Below are 20000 nucleotides of genomic sequence, written 5' to 3' on the forward strand. Positions count from 1 at the left end.
CAGTACGCCTCCACGGAAGCACCCCTGCATGTTTGCCCTGCCTTAAGGAGTAGACACCCCTCCCCCCACTTCTTTTGTACATAAAAGCAATGATTATTTCTAATCTATAATTAGGCTGGAAGAAAGTCAAAGGGTGGCTCAGTATATTGTAAAAATGGCGGTGCAGTCCCACAGTGACAGGTCTGGAGGCCATATATAGCCATCACCACAGCCATGATGTGGCGCCTGCATCACACGGTGCTCACCAGCCAGGGATTTATGGGAAACTGGCAATTATGACATATGTCCGGCTATTGCTAGCCTCAGATTTATCCCTGTGGTCCTTTTTTGTCTAGCATATTGCCTGAGCACAGACCAGGCAGGAGGAACACTTACTCTTGCAAAGCTTTAATAATCTGTGAATGGCTGACTACAAACTGATATAGAGCGCTATCATTCCACAGCTGCAATCCACCAGCCCCACGAAATTGCCGGCCACAAATAGTAATTAATCTTTTTATCCCTCAAATTGTAATTTTGACTATGAACTGTGCGTGGCCATAAATCAGAGGCACACGCACCCTGTACAGTGCATGAATCACAGCCGGGACTCCATTCGACTGCACACACTGTGTTTAACAAGCTTTCTAAGGAGCCATCGGGCTTTATTACGGCTCTGCCTGACTCCAACAAAAACTGAGCCCGGAGGCCCGGGGACACGAGTTAAGATGAAAATACTTATTAGAGTACATTATTTCTTGATGTAGATATCGTTTTCTGTGGAGTAACTCCACGGTGCACGGCGAGACATAAATCAGGAGGTTTTCGGAGACTAATAAGACCTGCCGCCATCTATTCATTACTCCGCCCGCAATTTGGGCCATCACTCATTAGTAATTTGATGATTAACGCCACCCAGGTCTGTGGAGTGCGGGAGAACACAAAAGGCCATAGCTTCCTAAGAGGAAGCTTGGGGCTGCCTTGGAAAGTGCTCTCCACAATAACTGGTCACCATTATCCTCGAGTGCTGAGCTGTCGGTGCGTCTTGTAAGCAACCCAGGACGCCTTACACGTAGACTCAATAATGCGCCCGAAAGTTGAGGACCACAATATGATTTGACATTCCATCATACATCCCGGAGACAAAGGTCCGCACAGGAATGTGAAGTAAGACATTTTCTTGTTAATAAAGCATTGATCCGATGTATTGATTTTACATGACACGGCTTTTGCTGGGATTTTGCCCTCTTTTTTCTTTGCAAATAGTAAAACCCTTCAAAATGCCTTGGTGTATGTGACATGGCAAAATTTCTAACTCTCTGTGATGTAAATTCTATATGTGTAAAACCACTTCATAATCAGACCATTAATCATCAGAAGCTGTCAGCATTGACTGGGGGGACAATTTGTCATGTCTCTGCCTCGGCACAGGCAAGGGCGTCAGGCAGAAATGCAGTGTGGGCATCAGGGAGGATGGGCTCCAGGCCCAGCAAACGACTTGGTCCAAAAAGGGTGAGATGAAGTATTATGTTTCTTGATGGGGTGGTGAGGGGGGAAGGTAGCCCAGTGTGCATTCCTAGCATGTCATGTTTCTCCTCTCTGCCAGCTAATCACCACGACTGTTTGACTTAATGAATCGGCCTGATGAAAGGTGATCAGAAAAGATAGATGGGCAGCCGTTATTGATCTCATGCAAATGCCCCTGACAGGTGATAGGCGCTTTAATGCAAGCTCTCAGAAGCTTTATGACTGTGATAAGCATACACTCACTCTGGCAGAGACGTTCTCCAGTGTCTTGGCTGAAATGATACTCTTCTGTGACCCACAGTGTCACGTAAACAGCATAAATATGAGGGCACCTTTCATCTCTCGACTCAAACCAACAGGCATTAGCAGCGTGAATATACCACCAAAGTAAGTAGGTGTGGCACATCAGGAAAGTTCAGGCAGGGTACAAAAGTATGCCAGGGCCAATCCCCACCAGACTGGATGAGCCACACAGCAAGGGACTTAGTGTTGCTCTTCTAGCCAGAAGATGTCCTTCCCCAGGGGTCTGGCTCCAGAATCTCAAATGTATTTATATAGCAAAAGTGTTGGAACCTTTAGTAGCAGGAGCGTCACCAGGCCTTTACAGTCCTGGGAGTTCCTACTTCCGTGGTGGATCTCCTCCCCACGTACCTCTGGGTCCCCTGAGCATTGTCTGGTCCCATTGAAGGCCAGCAGCCCTCAGACCCCCAAGGAGCCCATTCCTACCCAGGGCTGGTGAAGACTGGCTCAATCCTCACTGGCCAATTCTGCAACTAGAGGAGAAAGCACGAGATCTCCCCACACATCTAATAACCCCTCAGCATGTCGAGTTTACAGCCTAGAGCCCAGCCGAGCCAGGGCAAGGCACTGGCACGTCCAGTCACAGAGCCCCGAGCCAGGCCAATCAATACCACTTTCCTGTTTTAGAACTGGGTAATTATGAGGGGGAGAGATTGCCTGACCTTTCACCTGCACTGCATTACTTTGCTGATATTAAGATAAATTGCCTGATTTTGGGTAAACATATGCTGCAATTCAAACTGTCAGCACTGGTTTGCTCAGGGATAATTTGTATTGATCTCCCAGCTTCTTCCCAATTTTGCTTACTGACCTCGTGGATAATTAGAGAAGGAGCCCTGGGTGAGCTCAAGTCGGGGATGAAGAAGAAATATGAAGAAGAATAAAGCAAATTTGTTTTATGTTAATATTTGTTGGTCCGCCCCTCACATCTGTCAGCATCAGCAAAGCCATAAATTAATGCATTTGGTTCCCGAGCAATTTATTCCAAGGAATTATTTAGCAGCATGCTTAGTCTCCGAACATGTGTCACTGGGTTAAATTAATTTAAACTCTGCCTTAAACACAACAAAACAAATGTTATTTTCTGCTGAAGGGGAAAAAACAATAACGTTTATCAAAAATGTATCTGTAAGCTAGCACCTTTCTGCATGGATTTCCGTCAATCCATGAAAGGGAGGGTGGGTTTTCTAATAAATCCCCCCTCCGGAAGTAATTAGCACCCATTATTTGTCCTGAATTCAAATTTCGCTAAGATGGCCTGCTGCCTGTAGGAGATGAATGTATGTGTGAAATTATATCGTTTAAGATATGTCAGATTACAAGGCTGTTGTATCAAAAGTCATAAAACAAATCTCCCCTGTGAAATATCTCTTTATTAACTGTGCCATAAGATATTAACATTCCTCATTTAGTGGAGGGCCTTTTATCTGTTTCAAATACATTATTCGTCCTTTTGGAGATAAACTGTATTAATATCCATTTGAGTAGGCTACTGTGGCCTAATGCATAGTAATTTTTGTTGGAGAGCTTTTATTTTAGAATAAGAAAATTACACAGCAATAAAACCTGAATGAATCAGAAGCTAGAATGGCCGGGAATCACATTCCATGCCAAATGAGGCAGGCAATCAGGCAGCCTGTGAAAGGCCAGATATCCGGCTATCATATGCAGGCCAGTCTCCAGTGTGGGTCCTACAAATAGAGCCTGACATGGCCACATAGACTCGATTCCGCACGCCGGATAGCCTGCAGCTTGTGAAGGGCGCATATTTAAATATATTCAAGTGTACTGGAGTTAATCTCGTTACTTTACATGCATTGAAGTCATAACAGAAGAAGCGTTCTAAATATTTAAGTCATGCCCATGTACTGGGGGATTAATCATAGCGCAATTGATAACATTTTAACGGGCTGTGCTGTCGGCTCAAGTTGGGATTGCCAGAGCTAATGTGGCAGCCGAAAATGGCATCAGGCTTTGAGCTGCAGCTGGGGCCAGAGTAGCTCCAACTGGCCTGCTGCAATTAGAAACGTACCAATGGGCAACCGTGCTGGGTTTTTCTTTCTTGTGACATCAGTCATTGGAGTTTACATTTTGAAGGCTGAACTGTCTTTGTCAGCCAGCCCTGCTCAGGGGTCTGTGTTGTTCTCCAACATCCCAAAATGTAAATGGCTTTCGCCAGACTTCAATGGCTAATCCATTGGTGTGTAAACCCTATTCACTTATGTGACAAGGGGACATGCTCCTGACCACAGATGACATGTAGAAGACATTGCAGATCAAAAAACAATGTTAGGGATAGGATACTTTCCTACAGAGAAAAAACTCCTAGGAAGGAAACTAAGCCCCAGGAATTTTTGAAAGGCCAACCCATTCACCAGAAATTTACTAAGCAGCTACTATGCTTTCAGGGCTCAGCTGTGCCTGCATCCCAGTGGTGTGAAACCTGTCCCCAAGGGCAGCTGTCAAGAGCCAAAAATGTTGTTGTGGACAGCTCTCCACACTCACACACCCCAGTCCTGGGGACTCCTTGGTGGTAGAAGTGGACAGGACCATTGCATGAAGGAGGGGCCGCAGTGACAAAGCTTAATTGTGACAACAACCTCCTGAACACCTTGCCTCCATTCCAGGGAGACCCGGATCCGGCTGCCAGCCAGGGAGCAGTGGACCACCTTTAAAGACTGCTGGAGTAATTGCTCTTGCAGCACAGTTGTATCTTTAAAACGGTGACATTAAACACACGAGGGGGAGACTCCTAGGTAGGAAACAGCTGCTTTTAGCACCATCTTTCCACCCTGGAAGCTCAAGCCAGCATGCAGGTTGCAGTGCAGCAGAGTCTCCTGCCCAAAAACCCTGACTCCAACAGTAACAACAGGAAGACATTCATTTGCTCCATTCCAGCTGCTGGCTACAGCTATTAAGTGAGCCCCAGTTTCATTTCAATAATGATCGGCTTCCTGTAACTTCCCAATCATGCATTTGTCATAATGCAGTAATTTTCTTGCTACAAACAGATCCTCATAATGAGGCCGTTTTTCACATTAGCAACATAACTACATAATAAGAACATCTGTAGTTCCTTTTCCGAGGGACAAGAACGTACTTCAATTAAGGCAATGGGTTTGTTAAATAAGATATAGTATATTTTACTAACAGGGCTACCCAGACCCTGCCCCAACAGACTACAAGCCGTCAGTGTGCCTGAATGAACACAGGTTGTAATGTGTAAAAATTAAATAAAGTAAAATTAAATTGCTCAATACAAAGACATTCCTCTAGAGGGTGTTGGTGATTTTAGTGACAAAGTGCTATTTGCTGACAAGTAGTTTACACATTAACCAGCCGAATCCAAGGGGGAAAAATGCCAATAGCAATTATATCACCTTGAGGTTATTAAATGTCCCACTGATAAGTAACTAGGTGAGCTTGACCAGGTGATAAAGACTGCTGAGAGCAAACGATTGCTTGTGAAGAATGCTTCTCTGCCCCGCTGTTTCTCCAGATAGCTTTTCTTTCAAAAATGACTGTATAAAAAGTTGCATTAAAAAATGTGTGGCTTCGGAAGTCAAAATTGATACTTAGCCGCCCCCACACCCCATGTCCCCCCTGCTCCAGCTAGAGCACTTTCATCATTCCACCTCAAAACACTACACAAAGTCCCCAAATGTCTGGGTTTTTCTCTCCCCCTTTTTTAGGCTTTAAAATGATGCTAAGTTCTCCACTTTATCATCAACTGTCTCCTGCAAGCGCATTTCATCTATAAGAAATTCAGATGCTCGGGAAATTAAAATTTCAAAGATCTGCTGCAAAAAAAAAAAAAAATCAATGGGGCAAGATCAATGCTCATAGAAATTTCATGAACTTTGAACTGATCCGGGCATGATGATGAGGGGTGGCTGGAGTCGCAGGCAGCTGACGGCTTTTAGTGTGGATGAGAAGCAGCCGGACAGCGGGGAGGAGTGCCACGGTTTACCTGGGCTTTTGCTTTCATATTTTGTTGGACAAAAATTTTTAATTTTTAGTCTATTCCAGTAACAAGCAGAAACAGGGGGTGAAAAATCCTCCTTCCCAACCCAGTGTGTGGATCTCCCTGCTTAGGAGCACCTAATGCTTTGCACACTAGCGCAGCCACAAAATGAAATCGGTTCCCTTTGCAGCCGATTGCAGGTGCAAATTAATATTGTAAAATGAAGATCAATACATGGACAGGGCCAAATCAATAGTGGCTAAATTATTGCTGCATTTTCCTCCTCATTCAAGATGAGTTGTGTTTTCCTCTCAAAGTCAATACTTCGCAGCTTTTCTCATTAATTTCTCAATAAATTTGGCAATGAATTTCAATCACAGAACTCGGCAGGGTGAGCTAAGCATTGTGGTGTGCATGGGAAACACAAAGGCCACACAGTCCCCACATCGCTCACTGGGGTGCTTGGCCTGGCTAAGGGACAAACAGTGAAGACGTAGGTCACCCTTCTGCATCTAGAAGCCAACTCCAAATTTGATGTCTCCTGTGAGTTGCTTGGGACTTGTCTTGTGTCTGCTCTGGGCCACTGTGGGGGGACACATTCCCAATGCCAGGCCCACCTAGGGTCAGTCTCAATTTCCCATCAATTCCTCCAGAATTTACCGTATTCCATCAGCATGTCTTCTTGGAATAAGAAGAGCACCACAGTTGACTTCTAATTGGGATTTGGAGCCTCCCTGCACACTCGGGGAATTCTGTTCTGGTATTCATACAGGCAGCCCAACCGGGCCTACTGCACAGGGACCCACTTCCATTCACCACTGCCTGGCAGCGGATGGCAGTATTGTGATATGACACCAAATGCAGAAAAGGGGGCAGCCCATCTTCCTTGTTACCAAAATAATACCCTTGCTGACAACTATTGGACTGCATTCAAACACTTTTGTTTACATTCCTCAAAGAATGCATTGGATTGTGGCTTGCATAGGCATGGGGGAACTACACCAACCAAGCCCAGTCCTGTAGCTAAAGAAAACCCAGGCCCTGGAGCCTGCGCTCTCCACACCACACCTGTCCATCTCAGGATGGTCCAACACAGACACACCCCAGACTAAGGTCTGCCAATCCCTGATGTGACACCCCCATTCCCAAAGCTGCAGTTTTAACCAGCTCTCTAGGCAGAGAAGTATGGTCCAAAGGGAGGCAGCAGTGAGTAAAACCACCCTCAATATCATGCAACCACTAGAAGCTTCCATATGTCACTCTCTGCTTCAGGAAAGCAAGTTCCCTGTGTCCTCATCCTCTCAGAGATTTCATGGGAGGTGGAAGGAGGTCATAAAAGCCAAGAGAGAAACACACACTGTAGGCAGCAATAGATATGCACACTTAAAACCAGCAGGAAGAAGATCTCAGTGCAGAGTAGGGTTGCAGAGCAAGCTTGGGAAGCCAGCTCTCCCAGGCTGCAGACACCCTGGCTGTGGAGTAAGATAAAGGTCCCTCTTGAGGGCTGAGTGTCCCTGCTCCCATTGTGAAAACCCCTACTTCCTGGAAAGTGTAAGGAGGGCCACTTCAGCCTTGTTCAGAGCAGTGTGTGTAGCTGGTGCTTAAAGGTACTGAGGCACAGTGGTCAGGCTTCTGGAAGGTACCAGAGCTACATGACAAAGCATCTCTATCAAGCATCTCTAATTTCGAGGCACAACATGAGCATCATGCTTGTCTTACATCTGCATGGATTTGTTTTTAATATCTCTATGTCCATCAGTCTATACACACAAAAGCAACCGTGTGGTACATCTATTCAATGGGATACTACTAAGATTTGTAAAGACATGTCTCTGGACACATGCCACAGTGGAACCCAAGAACATCATATGCTATGTGAAAGAAGTCAGCCCCAAAGGCCGTGTGTATTGTATGATCTGCTCCTACAGGAGTGGGAGAGTTAGACCAGTAGCCGCCAAAGCCAGAGATGGGAGGGAACAATGAGAATGTGGAGCACAGTTCAGGGAAAAAAACACTGCGATAGGTTTACAACAATGTGCACATAAAAAACTTTTGAGCCAGACAGTGGTGGTGCACACCTTTAATCCCAGCACTTGGGAGGCAGAGGCAGGCAGATTTCTGAGTTTGAGGACAGCCTGGTCTACAGAGTGAGTTTCAGGACAGCCAGGGCTACACAGAGAAACCCTGTCTTGACAAAACAAAAAACAAAAACAAAACCAAAAACAAAACAAAACCACCTTTTGTTTCTCAGCTTCTCCTCACTGTCTTTGTACATCAACTGTACTCAAAGCAGATGTGAGGTCCCTAGCATTTACACCCCCATGTTGACTGTGGCACTATTCACAATAGCCAAGATATAGAGCCAGCCTAGGTTCCATCAGCGGGAGACAATAGGAAGAAGCACATGCACGCTATGGAGTCTTAGCCATGAAAACCAAAACAAAACAGAAATCAGAGATTTGCAGGAAGATGGGTAGAAGTGGAGATCACCGTGTTCAGTGAAGTAAGCCAGACCCAGATGAATTTCAAATGTTTTTCCTCATAGGCAAAATTTAGATTTTTTTTTTAAGTAGAGGGAACATAACAGGTTCAAAGGGAAGAGGGGAGGAACAGGAGGTGGTGAGGAAGACAGAAAGACAAAACATTGCATGTTATGTGTGGGAATGTCACAATAGACCCCATTAACTCGCGTGCTAACTATAGGTGGGGGAATGGTAGTGAAGGCTTTAATCTGGGTGTGTCTGTACTGAGGGAAATGCTATTATGCATGCTGCATATATCCGGCAGGTAGCACAGGTGCTCCTAGCAAGAGCAGAGACCCATGCAGCTCTGCACCGAGCGACTCCCATGCAGGATTTCCCAGCATGCTTTTCCCTTCTGTCTTCCCACTGGCATCTAATTCCAGGTCTTTCAGGATGAATACGGAAGGAAAGAAATATTTGGAGGCAAAGCCTTTAAACACATGGCCAGGATTAACATAAGCGCTGGAATCCTCAAAGCTCAGGCCTTGTGCACAGGGCACTGCACTCTACGTGTGCCACGGAGAGCAGCCCTGCTGGCCAGATGTGCTGCTGCGTGTCTGCGACCCTGGCTCTCAGGAGGCAGAGGCAGGAGGATCAGGCACTGTAAAGCCAACCTGAGCTACATAGGCAGATGAATTTAAGAAAGGGGGGGGACTAGCTGGGAAGAAAATTGCTTTCAGTGGGAGGGGGGGCTGGGAAAAGAAAATAGGGAATGAATGACCTAAAGCATATCGTATATAAGACGACCTAAAGCATATCATATATAAGATGACCTAAAGCATATCATATATAAGATGACCTAAAGCATATCATATATAAGACGACCTAAAGCATATCATATATAAGATGACCTAAAGCATATCATATATAAGATGACCTAAAGCATATCATATATAAGACGACCTAAAGCATATCATATATAAAATGACCTAAAGCATATCATATATAAGATGACCTAAAGCATATCATATATAAGATGACCTAAAGCATATCATATATAAGACGACCTAAAGCATATCATATATAAGATGACCTAAAGCATATCATATATAAGATGACCTAAAGCATATCATATATAAGATGACCTAAAGCATATCATATATAAGATGACCTAAAGCATATCATATATAAGATGACCTAAAGCATATCATATATAAGACGACCTAAAGCATATCATATATAAAATGACCTAAAGCATATCATATATAAGATGACCTAAAGCATATCATATATAAGATGACCTAAAGCATATCATATATAAGACGACCTAAAGCATATCGTATATAAGACAACCTAAAGCATATCATATATAAGATAACCTAAAGCATATCATATATAAGATGAAACTGTCAAAGAATTAGGAAGGGGAGAAGGATGGGGAGGAAGGGTCAAGCTCTGCTTTCGTGCATGTTGGAGATGACAAGTTGTCTGTGAACCTGAGGCGACTGGTCCTCACCTGTGACCTTTATAGCTTCTATGCCCCTCCATCCCCCCCCCCACACACACACATACACATACACACACACACACACACACACACACACACACACACACACACACGCACGCACACACACTTGCTCCCTGGACACCCAAGAGCAGGTCACATTCTTCATGAAAATCTTCCTCAGCCTTGCTGAGCCTCCAGGGCCATTTCCAGAGAAAAGCCCACAGCTCTGCCACCCGCAAGTTCTCAGAGAGCCATTGCTATCCCCCAAATCCAAGATGTGAGAATACTGTTTGCATGGAGGCTGTTTTTCCGAACTTCTCTCCACCCCTGTTTCTTTTCCACAATGCTGAGTCAGTGCAGTTGTGGCCATGTTCATGCTGGATGTGTGTCACAGGCCATGGGAACCCCAGGGAGCTTCCAAGAACCCAGTGCTGCCCAAGCAAGGTGTGTTTCCCCCTTGCCCAGGTACCCCCATCCCTGAGCACCTAAAGAGCTGCTGATTTTCCTTCCCAAGAGTCAACCCACGACACCCTACTGAGGACTCAGCCCAGGTGTGCACGAGATCAACACTGACCCCCAGCAGGCAGACCCCAAACCACTGTGTTGCACCATCACATCGTGTCTAAAATTGGAACACCCTGTTCCCCTTGGTGACCATCCAGTCGCCTGGCTTCCCCAAGCTCCTGGCTGAGGAGCAGTGAATGAGAAGGTGCAACATGCATGGGTGGATACAGGGACCAGTTTCTCTAATGATGCCATGACAAAGACCAAATAGAACCTACCTGGGGCTCTGCTCAAGGCAGTACTATGGGTACAGGGTCCCCTGAAGGCAGGGAGACCTATGAGCCTGTGGCCTCTGGCAGCTATAGGCTATCTCACTAACAAATAGCAAGCTAACTTCACTTGGGGAATGACTGCTGTTTCTACCCACAGGAAGCATGTAAGGGAATTCTAAAGTCTTTGGCTTAGGATACACCCCAACTGGATGGCAAGGACATACACAGCAGCCACCTGCCATAGCCATGAACACACAAAAGGAGCCTGGACCCTTGATGTGTGTGCCCCAAGTGCTAACAGACCTAAGCTTCCGGGAGGGATTTCGTGTTAAGAGTACTGTCTTCAAAGACAATATACACTGCTGGATAGGCGATGAAGGGCTCTCATGTACACATCGGGGCAGCTACACTGACATAGAGCCAAGATCTTGGCTAGGACCAAGAAGCACAGGCCAATAGTACTTCCCTATCCCCATGGAGACCAAAGGAGATATGTCAGTCAGAGATAAAGGGGAGGAGGCAAAAAAGATGGAACAGAACTCTAGCCTAACCCCCAAACCCAACCTCATAGCTTTCCAGACATCCAACTTCTCTGTGGTCACGGGATTCCTAGAGGGACAGATCTAGAACTACAAAGGCTCAGAGATCTCAGGGCCTCATAACCTAGCAGTCGGGTTTCCACATGTGGAATGTTGGGAAGTGATGCTTGAGGAGAGAATTTAGTTAACTAGAGTCAAAGAAAAAAAAAGGACTCATGATAATGCTATGTCTTCAAGACAAACAAATAAAAACTCCTCTGGGCCTAATGTATACCAAGATCTACAATGGCTCCTGGTCCCCATAGAGTTTGTGTTTTAAATTGTCACATGATCCCTTCTGCACCTTCAACAGATATGCACCAGTCTGTCAGCCCATGCCTGCAAAACCCAAATAGGGTGAATCCCATCTCCTCTTCAGGGCCACAGGAACCTTTGTAGTTATTCAGGATCAACGATCTGCACCTCAGACTTCCATTTTGTTGTTGAATTAAAAATCACCCAAAGGGAAGAAAGTTGGATCCTGATAATTTTCTACAACAAATTTAAAAGGCCCAGAAGTCAAGCAACAGTTCTTTGAATGTATCTTTTCTCGGATGTTTCTGCATATCCCAAGTCTTGTTCTACTCCACTGGACATGGACAAGACCTAAGACCGTCTAGAAATACAAGCTTTCTAATGGAGACACACAGGGACCTCACTCTAGTTCTTCCAGGAGCCAGCCTGCACAGAACACTCCAGAGTAAAACACTCTCCCACCATCTCCTCACGTCCACCATACATGTGGGGATGGACTTTGTGGGAGGAAGCTCAAGCTCTAGGCTATGAGTCCAAGAACCGAGGAGTAGCCATACCCCTTGTCACCATGATAGGGCCAATGGGCAGTTTATCTCCCCTCCTCCTCAGTGTCAGAATCACCACTTCCTTTTAAAGTTCTCCATCAAGATGTTGGCTCCGCAGCTGCATTGGTTCTCATGATCAACCGCTGGAGGGCTCCCTGGAATGACCTGGCTGCCATTGTACCTTAAACCTTATTCTTTTGTCCTGCTTATTCTTTGCTTGGTCACCTTCATTGTGCTGTACTTTTTAAATGGCCATTAGTTCATGTCGGTCCTCCACTCCCCACTACCCTCAGTGTCTTTCCCAGCCAGAACTGGAAATAAAACTCCCCTAGATAGTGCTGCCGGAAGCGGGGGGATAGGAAACAGGGACACTGCCTATGTCAAAGAAAGAGGGTCAGGCCTGTCTCTCCCATCCACAACGTGCCCACCCTAAGTGAAGCCAACGACCCTTTTGTCCTTTGGGTAAGACAAATGGCCGTCTCCTCGAAGCCACGTCTTGTCAGGTGGGCTGCGAAGTCAATACCTTCACCTTGGTATGGGAACTTTGTGATTTATCAGTCCGTCTCCCCTCTTGGGTTCACGCAGTCCCAACATACACAGCCAATCGGGCACATGGAGCAGACCTGGTCACAGCCAGCTGGAAAGCAACCAAAGCCTCTGTGGTGACAGACAAATGTGTCTTCTTAGCAACAGCCCAAAAGCACTTGACTTGTACTAATAACAAAAAGGCCACGCTGGTCACCGTGGGTCTAAAGACGAAGCACCCTGTCACCAGCCTGGTTGGGAAATTAGCAAATAATGTTCTTTTCCTTGATAAATGGGTGACAGCCCCGTCTCACCAATCATTTTTAACATTTTGATGCATGCCTATGATCCCACTGGAGGGGCAGAAAAGTTTACTGGCCCTCAATTTTCACATGATGAATGGAACTCTCTAAATGTGCGATTTCTGTATGAGGTATAGTTCATTTTAAGCAATTCTGGTAAATGGGTGTCACTGATTAGGACAAATTGTCTACTTGTGCTGTGCCTCATTCTCCTGCCCTCCTTTGAGACAGGAAAGAGGAGACCGCAGGGATAGGGAGCCTTCACACAACCCTCTTTAAAGGCTATGTTCTCCAGCCATACCCCCAGCACCCTCTTGGCACACAGCAGCTTCGCCAGGGAGAGCCAGGTGCCACCCAAGGGAGGACACCAGGTGAATGCTACCTCCTTGCCTGAGGCTCATAGGGACCCAGCCACAGCCTTCAGTCCCCACTCCCAGGGGAAGGGGCTGAGGCCCGGAAGCTTTACCACCTAGTCCTTGTGAAAAACAACACAAAATTACCACCCTCCGCTATCCATGCTTACACATGTGGCAAAAAGCAAGAGTGCGGTGAGGCTGGGAGGAAGGTGGTGCTATTTGAGTCATGGAATAGCTGGATAAAGTTTCAAATTTGAGAGCCTAAAGATGGCCTGAGCTGACAGTGGAGCCCCATGCTAACCTTTAAGACCAGTAATTTGACATAAGGGTCAATGTATCCAGGGGCATCCATTACCAGGAGATGGCTGGGTGTGATGAGGATACAGACATTCTGAAACACCCAACAGGGACCACCATCATGGGTGACAGGTATGGCCACAGGCACACCCACTGGAGACAGGAAAGGGAAGTCGGGTGTCTGGTTGACTTTGGCAGGGGAGGTGGAATCTCTCATGACTCTGGGTCAAAAGCCCCACATTCTTGCAGCCAGTAGGATAGGATGTGTTCCTGGATTGTGCACAGCAGTGGCTTGGAGTGTAGGGCTGAAATAATTGGGTGGTTTGTGTTTAACATTCGGTTTAGCAGAATGCAAACGGCACGGATCGTGGGCGGCAATTTAGAATCATTTGTTCTGCGGATACAAATGATTGGTTGGGAGGACCACAGGCCAGGGAGAGAGGAAACTGGAGCTGTCCGGCTGTGGTGAAGGGTGTTTGAAATCCATAGTGTGGACAGAACCATGTCTAAATATTCACAAGCAACCTTTCCACGTGCCAGAAACACAAGGGTTTTCCCAGGTAAGGAGAAATGACATGGAAGGTGGAAGCCAGCCAGGAGACTCAACAAGAGTGAAACTGTCTCCTGACAGGTGCAGGATGGAGCTGGCACCCCTCAACGTGAAGCCAGGGTGGAGCTGGCACCCCTCAATATGAAGCCAGTTTTAAAACACAGTACAACCTCTTTCTAAAAAGACAAACCTAAACACTATCAGAGAGAACAGAAACTGCTTGCAATTACTGACTGAGGGATGGTCTCCCAAGCCTGACATCAAATGCACACATGTCTGTATGAAAAGATCCCCATCCAATGAACGCATCACAGACCTGGGGCCCTTCCAGATATCCACCGTGTGTCCACTTTAGATGGGCCTATGCTGCCTGCCAGCATCTTGTTGAGTGACTGGGCTCAGTCTGTTACTGGCGACATGTTGACTCCCGGTAATTTGTGATAATTTCTTTAATTGAGCAAAAAAGAATTCTCTAAAATGAGGGTGGGTCAATCAAACTTCAGGGCAGGAGGTCAGCCAAAAAAGCCCCCAAATGCCATTCCTGGTGTCTCGTGAACTAGGCTTAAACCCAGGCCACAGCAGCAGCCTCTGCTCCTTTGCTAATCAGGAAACATTTTGCCAAATGTCCATTGTAAGCCCCCCTCCCTCTCCCCCTCTCTCCATCCTTCCCTCCCCCCACCCAATACACTTCATACTTGAGAACAGGCCTGCAAAAGGCGTTTTCATGAGAACATAATCTCAATTAGAAGCTTACAAATTCCAACCCAACTTAATCAGGTAATGCCATAACGTTTCTATTCTAATTAAAAAATAATTTCTTTTATTACTCTTAACAATGCAATGTGTTTGTAGCAGTAAAAATATGAGAGCAAAAGCTGCTCGATTTTGCCTATATGGTAAGTTCCTCAGGTAGGCAACTGCGGGACTGTTTAATTATTATTAAACAAGTCAATGGTATGCTATTAGACAAATATTAAAACAAGCATTGCACTTGGTTATTAATTTGAACTATTCACTTTTAAATGCAGCAAATATCTCATTAATTTAATTTTAGGTGCCCACCAGTTTATATTGCATTTTACAGTCTAAAGGCAATTTACTATTAACTGGCAATTACATACACAGTGACTGTTAATTCTGCTTCTAAGTGCTAGCCGCTTGGAAATTGTTCTCTCTCTCTAATTTCTGACCTTCTTACAGCAGGGGTGAGGCTCGCTGGGAATACAGAGAACTCCTATGGAAGAGCTGGACATGTCATTTGTGGCTCATTCTTTTAATTCACCGTGCTAATCAACTGAACCGCCACAGTCTCCCAAGGTAATTGTGACTTGAGAGGGACTATGAACGGCAGCCAAGGGGCTAGATGGATGGGGCCTGGCCAGCCTTCCCCTTCCAGGGGCAGAGGCTGAGCACGACCACTCTGGGTTGACTAATAGGGTCTGGTTTTGAAAAATCTGGTGTTTCTCAGGTCACTGTAAACAGCTCATTTAGACCTCTGCCAAGTCCCTCCCAGCCTTTGGCAGGCTAGTGGCAGCCCCTCCTCCAAGCCCAGGTTCATTATCCAGTGGCCCTGCAGCCCCACAGCTGGCTTCATGCCGGGAAGGTTAAATGTGAAGGTGTCCCAGCAGCCTCCGGGGCCTGGGCACACTGATGGGAAACAGACGCCCAGGGGATGGCGCCCATGTTGTGACATCCAGAAGGACTGGCTCAGTTTTCATTGGGGAGAGGGAGTCCCTGTGATTACCTCATTGTCCCCATCAATTTCAGGGCAATGCAAATCAGACAGAAGCTTCCAGGCCAGACAGGTTATGACCCCACCTTTCCTCAGCTCCCTGAGAGTATAAAGCCCTGTATCCCTTACACACATGTGAAATGTATATTCCTGGTAATGATCACACACACACACACACACACACACACACACACACACACATACACACACACATATGCTAGTTAGCTAGCTAGCTAGTTAGTTTGGAAGGGCTGAGCTTGTACAGCCTTGAAACAAATGCTCACACATGAGGAAACAGGAAATCTCCAATCCCAGGGCAGGAGGACCTGAGTCTTGGACCTAAGAAGTCTAGTCAGGTTGAAAGTAGATGCAACCACGCAGGATGGACACTAAGCCTCCAGAAAGGCTTGTCGTGAGGTTATAACAAGCTCAGGAGACACTGCTGTCCTTTGGGAGGCAATGGACATTCTGGTCAAGGAGGGCATTCCACCGAGCCAGAGAGCAAGGAGCTTCAGAGAGCACCCTTCCCTACCCACCTGTCCTGGAGAGCTGATAATAGGGACAGCTACCAAATGGGCCCTATGGGTCCTGCCAGCCAATGACAAGCAACTCCTCCTACCCTCCACACCTGCATTTGTTCACAAGTGTTCAAACCAGGACCTATCTGTAGCACTGGGGACAGACACGGGCAAAGGAAGAAAATCAGGACCTGAATCTCTGTGCCTTAAAACTGCTTGTAAAAGTTTTGTTGTTTTTTTTTTTTAAAGAGAGAGGGGGCATGAGGGGGCACTTCTAAAAATCAGTCATCTTCAACATTCAAACCAAAACCCCAAGAATACAAAGACTCAGGGAAGAACTTGCCTAGAGCAGCCCCTAAGGAAACCAGCAGACCCTCCTAACAATCTCACTAGAGAACAAGGAGGACAGGCTGGTGAGAAGCAGGCCAGGCTTGCCAACTGTGGACACAGGCTCACTTGGGTGCCACCAGCCAAGCCAGGCCACATGAGCAGCATAGGGACTCACTCCACACCCAACCCTGCCATGTGTCCCTCAGCTCGCTGTCAGTACAAGAACAAGTGCACAAGATCTCCACATTCAAGGAGCTCAAACCATGAACAGACCCCACGGACCTCAGCGGAAGTCCAAGCTGTCGCTAACTTTCCACTGCTGATACTACTTACCAAGTGCCCTCTGTATGTCAGACACGTTGAGTTGCCCTTGATCCTTGCCAAAACCCCATGAAAAAGTGAGGAGAGAAAACTGAACTCAGAGGAGTTCAAGTCAACATGGGCCAACAGCCAGTACCCTGAGGCATTGGGTCATCTAGTTAAATAGTCTAAGTTTTTGCATAGGGCCTGTTGCCTCAATAGCCTGAAGTTTCTGGCCAGAGACTTAGTACAAAGACTATCCAGTGTGAAGCCCATTCGGTAATAATACAGTGCAGAACTGCACATGCTCAGTGAACAATGCACTGAAGGTAAGGAAACACTAGTGAGGATGGTGGAAGACCATCTCCCCAGAGGAAATCAGAAATAAGGAGAGGTATAATAGTTTGGGGGGCCACCTGCACACGGCTTTTAAAAGATGTCCCATTTCTCTCTTTTTGTTTTAACATATTCTCAAAATCTAGAGGAACTTTTCCTTCAACCTCTAGACTTTCCCAGAGGCCAAGACTATCCCGATTCCCCCAAAGCAGCACGGCACATCAACCTTCTGCTATGCCCACAGCCCTGGATCCCTTCAGTTCTAGGATCCTGGTGCCCCACATTGACCAGGTCGGGTGCTGGGTTATCAAGAGCTAGATGCCCTAGAACAGTGGTTCTCAACCTCCCTTATGTCGTGGTGATCCCCAACCATAACAATTATTTTCATTGCTACTTTATAACTGTAACTTTGCTGCTGTTATGAATTGTAAATATTTTTGGAGATAAGCTTTGCCAAAGGGATCACAACCCATAGACTGGGAACTGCTACCCTAAGATAAGGCTGAGCCCCACCTTGGGTGGCAGTAGGCCTACGGAGGAGCAGGGAGTCTATATGGGGCCAGTCTGCTCCTTTAGTACTTCCTGTAAAAGGAAAGAACTTTCGCTTCTGTGATTTCATGAACCTTAATGTGGCAGGAAGGGGCCTCAGAAACCTCCATGTAACCTGTCTGCTGGATAGAGCAGAGGATGGCACCCAGTGGGATACCAGCCCAGGCCTAGGGCCCCTTCAGGTGGTAAGACAGTGGTCAATGCTAGGGCTCCAAACCCTCCAGTATGAATGTCACCAAGCCCCTGCATAGCCACAAATAATCAACAAGCACCCATCCCTTCCACCATCCCTGGGCTTCCGCAGGAGTTGTTCTGCATCAAAACCATCCCTGGTGCCTTACGGCATGTGGAACAGACTGAGATCACAAGTCAAAATGCAGGTGGGTGAAGCCAACTTCAGAGGAAGTTTCTCTGTGGCATCTGTGGCATCCTCAAACAAATCAATTAAGCACTTGTGTGAGCAAAGCAGGATAGAAGCACCTCTGATGTCCCACCCACAGGGGCCACAAAGGCTACCCATTCTATCCATCTGGGCTCAGGCTACTTGTATCCTCTGGAACGTTGACACACCTCCCCATAAGCAACAACCCCATGCAGAGTCTAAGATCCCAGCTCCACTTAAGAGACCTAGCTTCCACTGGAAGCCTAGGTAAGTGACAGGCTGTGACCTCTCCTTCCTGGTCACAGCTCAAGCCACTGAAGAGCAGTGATGAGCCAGACTGACAAATGGGTGGGCACAAGGCCTTGTATGCAGCCAGGCATGAGGCAGCCACTCTCAGGGGAGCTGGAAGCGGCTGCAGTTACCAACAACTCTCCCTGCCACTTTGCTTTACTGGTGAGAGGCAGAGGCCTGCAGATGAGGGGAAACCGCCAAGGTCACACTACCGTGTCTGTCCAGTCATCATGAGCTGTCTAAGATGCAGATGGAAGTGTGCACCTGATAAAACTCAACAGCATGCCAATGGTCCTCACGCCTCACTTGTACCTCCCCCACAGTATCACCGGACACCCACCCAAGGAGGCTCCCACTGAGACGGAGCACCCACCACCGCCCCACAGAGGCTGGAGCCGCCAACTCACCAGTGTAGACAAAGCGTCCAGGAGCGCCTTTGCAGAACTGCTTAGACTTGTAGGAGAGGGTCACTTCAACAACTCCAGGGATGTGTCGAGGCGGCGTCTGCACTCGGATGGCGTGGGGGGTTATCAGCTACAGAAACCACACATGAACAAGCGCTCAGCGGTGCAGGCCCTGAGAGGCGGACACTTGCCAGTTGGATATAATTACAAAATGAGCATAAATTGGACCATCGTCTCGGAATGTTCCCTCCTGTCACCCAGACACTCTGGGCCTATGGTTCTTTAAGGGAAAGATCAGCAAATGTTCCAGGGTTTTAGTTTGCAGGAAAAGCCACAGGGCATCATTCATATGAAAATCACCACCATATGTCTCCTTAAACCTGTTTCTAGTAATTCTAGAACTAATTGTTCCAGGGTACTGGAGGACCTCCTATGGCACGTTTAAAACCCAAAGTTTGTGGGAGGAGGGGCAGACCCACCCACAGGACAGCCTACCACAGGCAAACAGTAAAAGGGAACTTTGCAATAGGTGTCATATCCCTACACCAGACACAACTTGTCAAAACCATCCACAGAGGAGGCGACTGCTCAAGGCAGGCCAATGTCGCAGGCTTACCTCACTCCACACCAACATAGTTCCGAACACAACTTGTAGACCGTCAAAGAAGTTGTCCCCGATTATGATCACAGTGGCACCCCCCGTGGTCCAGCCTTCACTGGGGCTGATAGCCTTGATACACGGAGTGGCTGTACGCACAAGACAGAGGGTAGAAGCCTTAGAACTCAACCTGACATCATGGGCCCACCCAGCCCACTTCAAGTCCCCCTGGCAGCCAGGGGGCGAGAGGCATGCTGCTCCTCTGGCACCCGCAAAGGGCAACCGTAGATCGGCATGTGGGTGTGTTTAAAGCAAAATAGTAAATGTTTTATAAAGCAAAGGCCAAGCCATGGAATACTAGTGAGCAAGAAAAAAATAAAAAAGGCTTGATATAGCAAATTATGTGTCAGGGCAAATATGACTATTACAAATGATTAAGCTTCGTGTGCATGTGCCACGTCGATTTATCTGCTTTACTGTACAGATCTAAGCAGAGTCAATCAAAAGGCTGTTGAAGGAGATGGAAGAGCAAATGCCTTGGATTTCCATTCCCCATAAGCAGCTAATTGGGTTCGGTTTTTTCATCCGCGAACTTTGCCTTTTGGTTCAAAACTTCATTTTCCTCTGTCACTTCACA

At 46.8% G+C, this 20000-nt stretch overlaps 1 protein-coding gene across 22 annotated transcripts in view; it reads right to left on the bottom strand.

Moving 5' to 3' along the window:
* Ebf3 (early B cell factor 3) overlaps positions 1 to 20000 on the bottom strand; it is a 129135-nt gene that overhangs the window by 12704 nt on the left and 96431 nt on the right. For all 22 annotated transcript variants that reach the window (NM_010096.3, NM_001113414.1, NM_001113415.1 and 19 more), the window contains 2 exons: positions 19382 to 19512; positions 18769 to 18895 (listed from right to left, as the gene is read on the bottom strand). In NM_010096.3, coding sequence (NP_034226.1) covers positions 18769 to 18895; positions 19382 to 19512 — 258 coding nt within the window. The remainder of the gene's footprint in view (positions 1 to 18768; positions 18896 to 19381; positions 19513 to 20000) is intronic.

The sequence above is a fragment of the Mus musculus genome, chromosome 7 (assembly GCF_000001635.26).
Source record: "Mus musculus strain C57BL/6J chromosome 7, GRCm38.p6 C57BL/6J".
NCBI classification, from domain to species: Eukaryota; Metazoa; Chordata; class Mammalia; order Rodentia; family Muridae; genus Mus; species Mus musculus.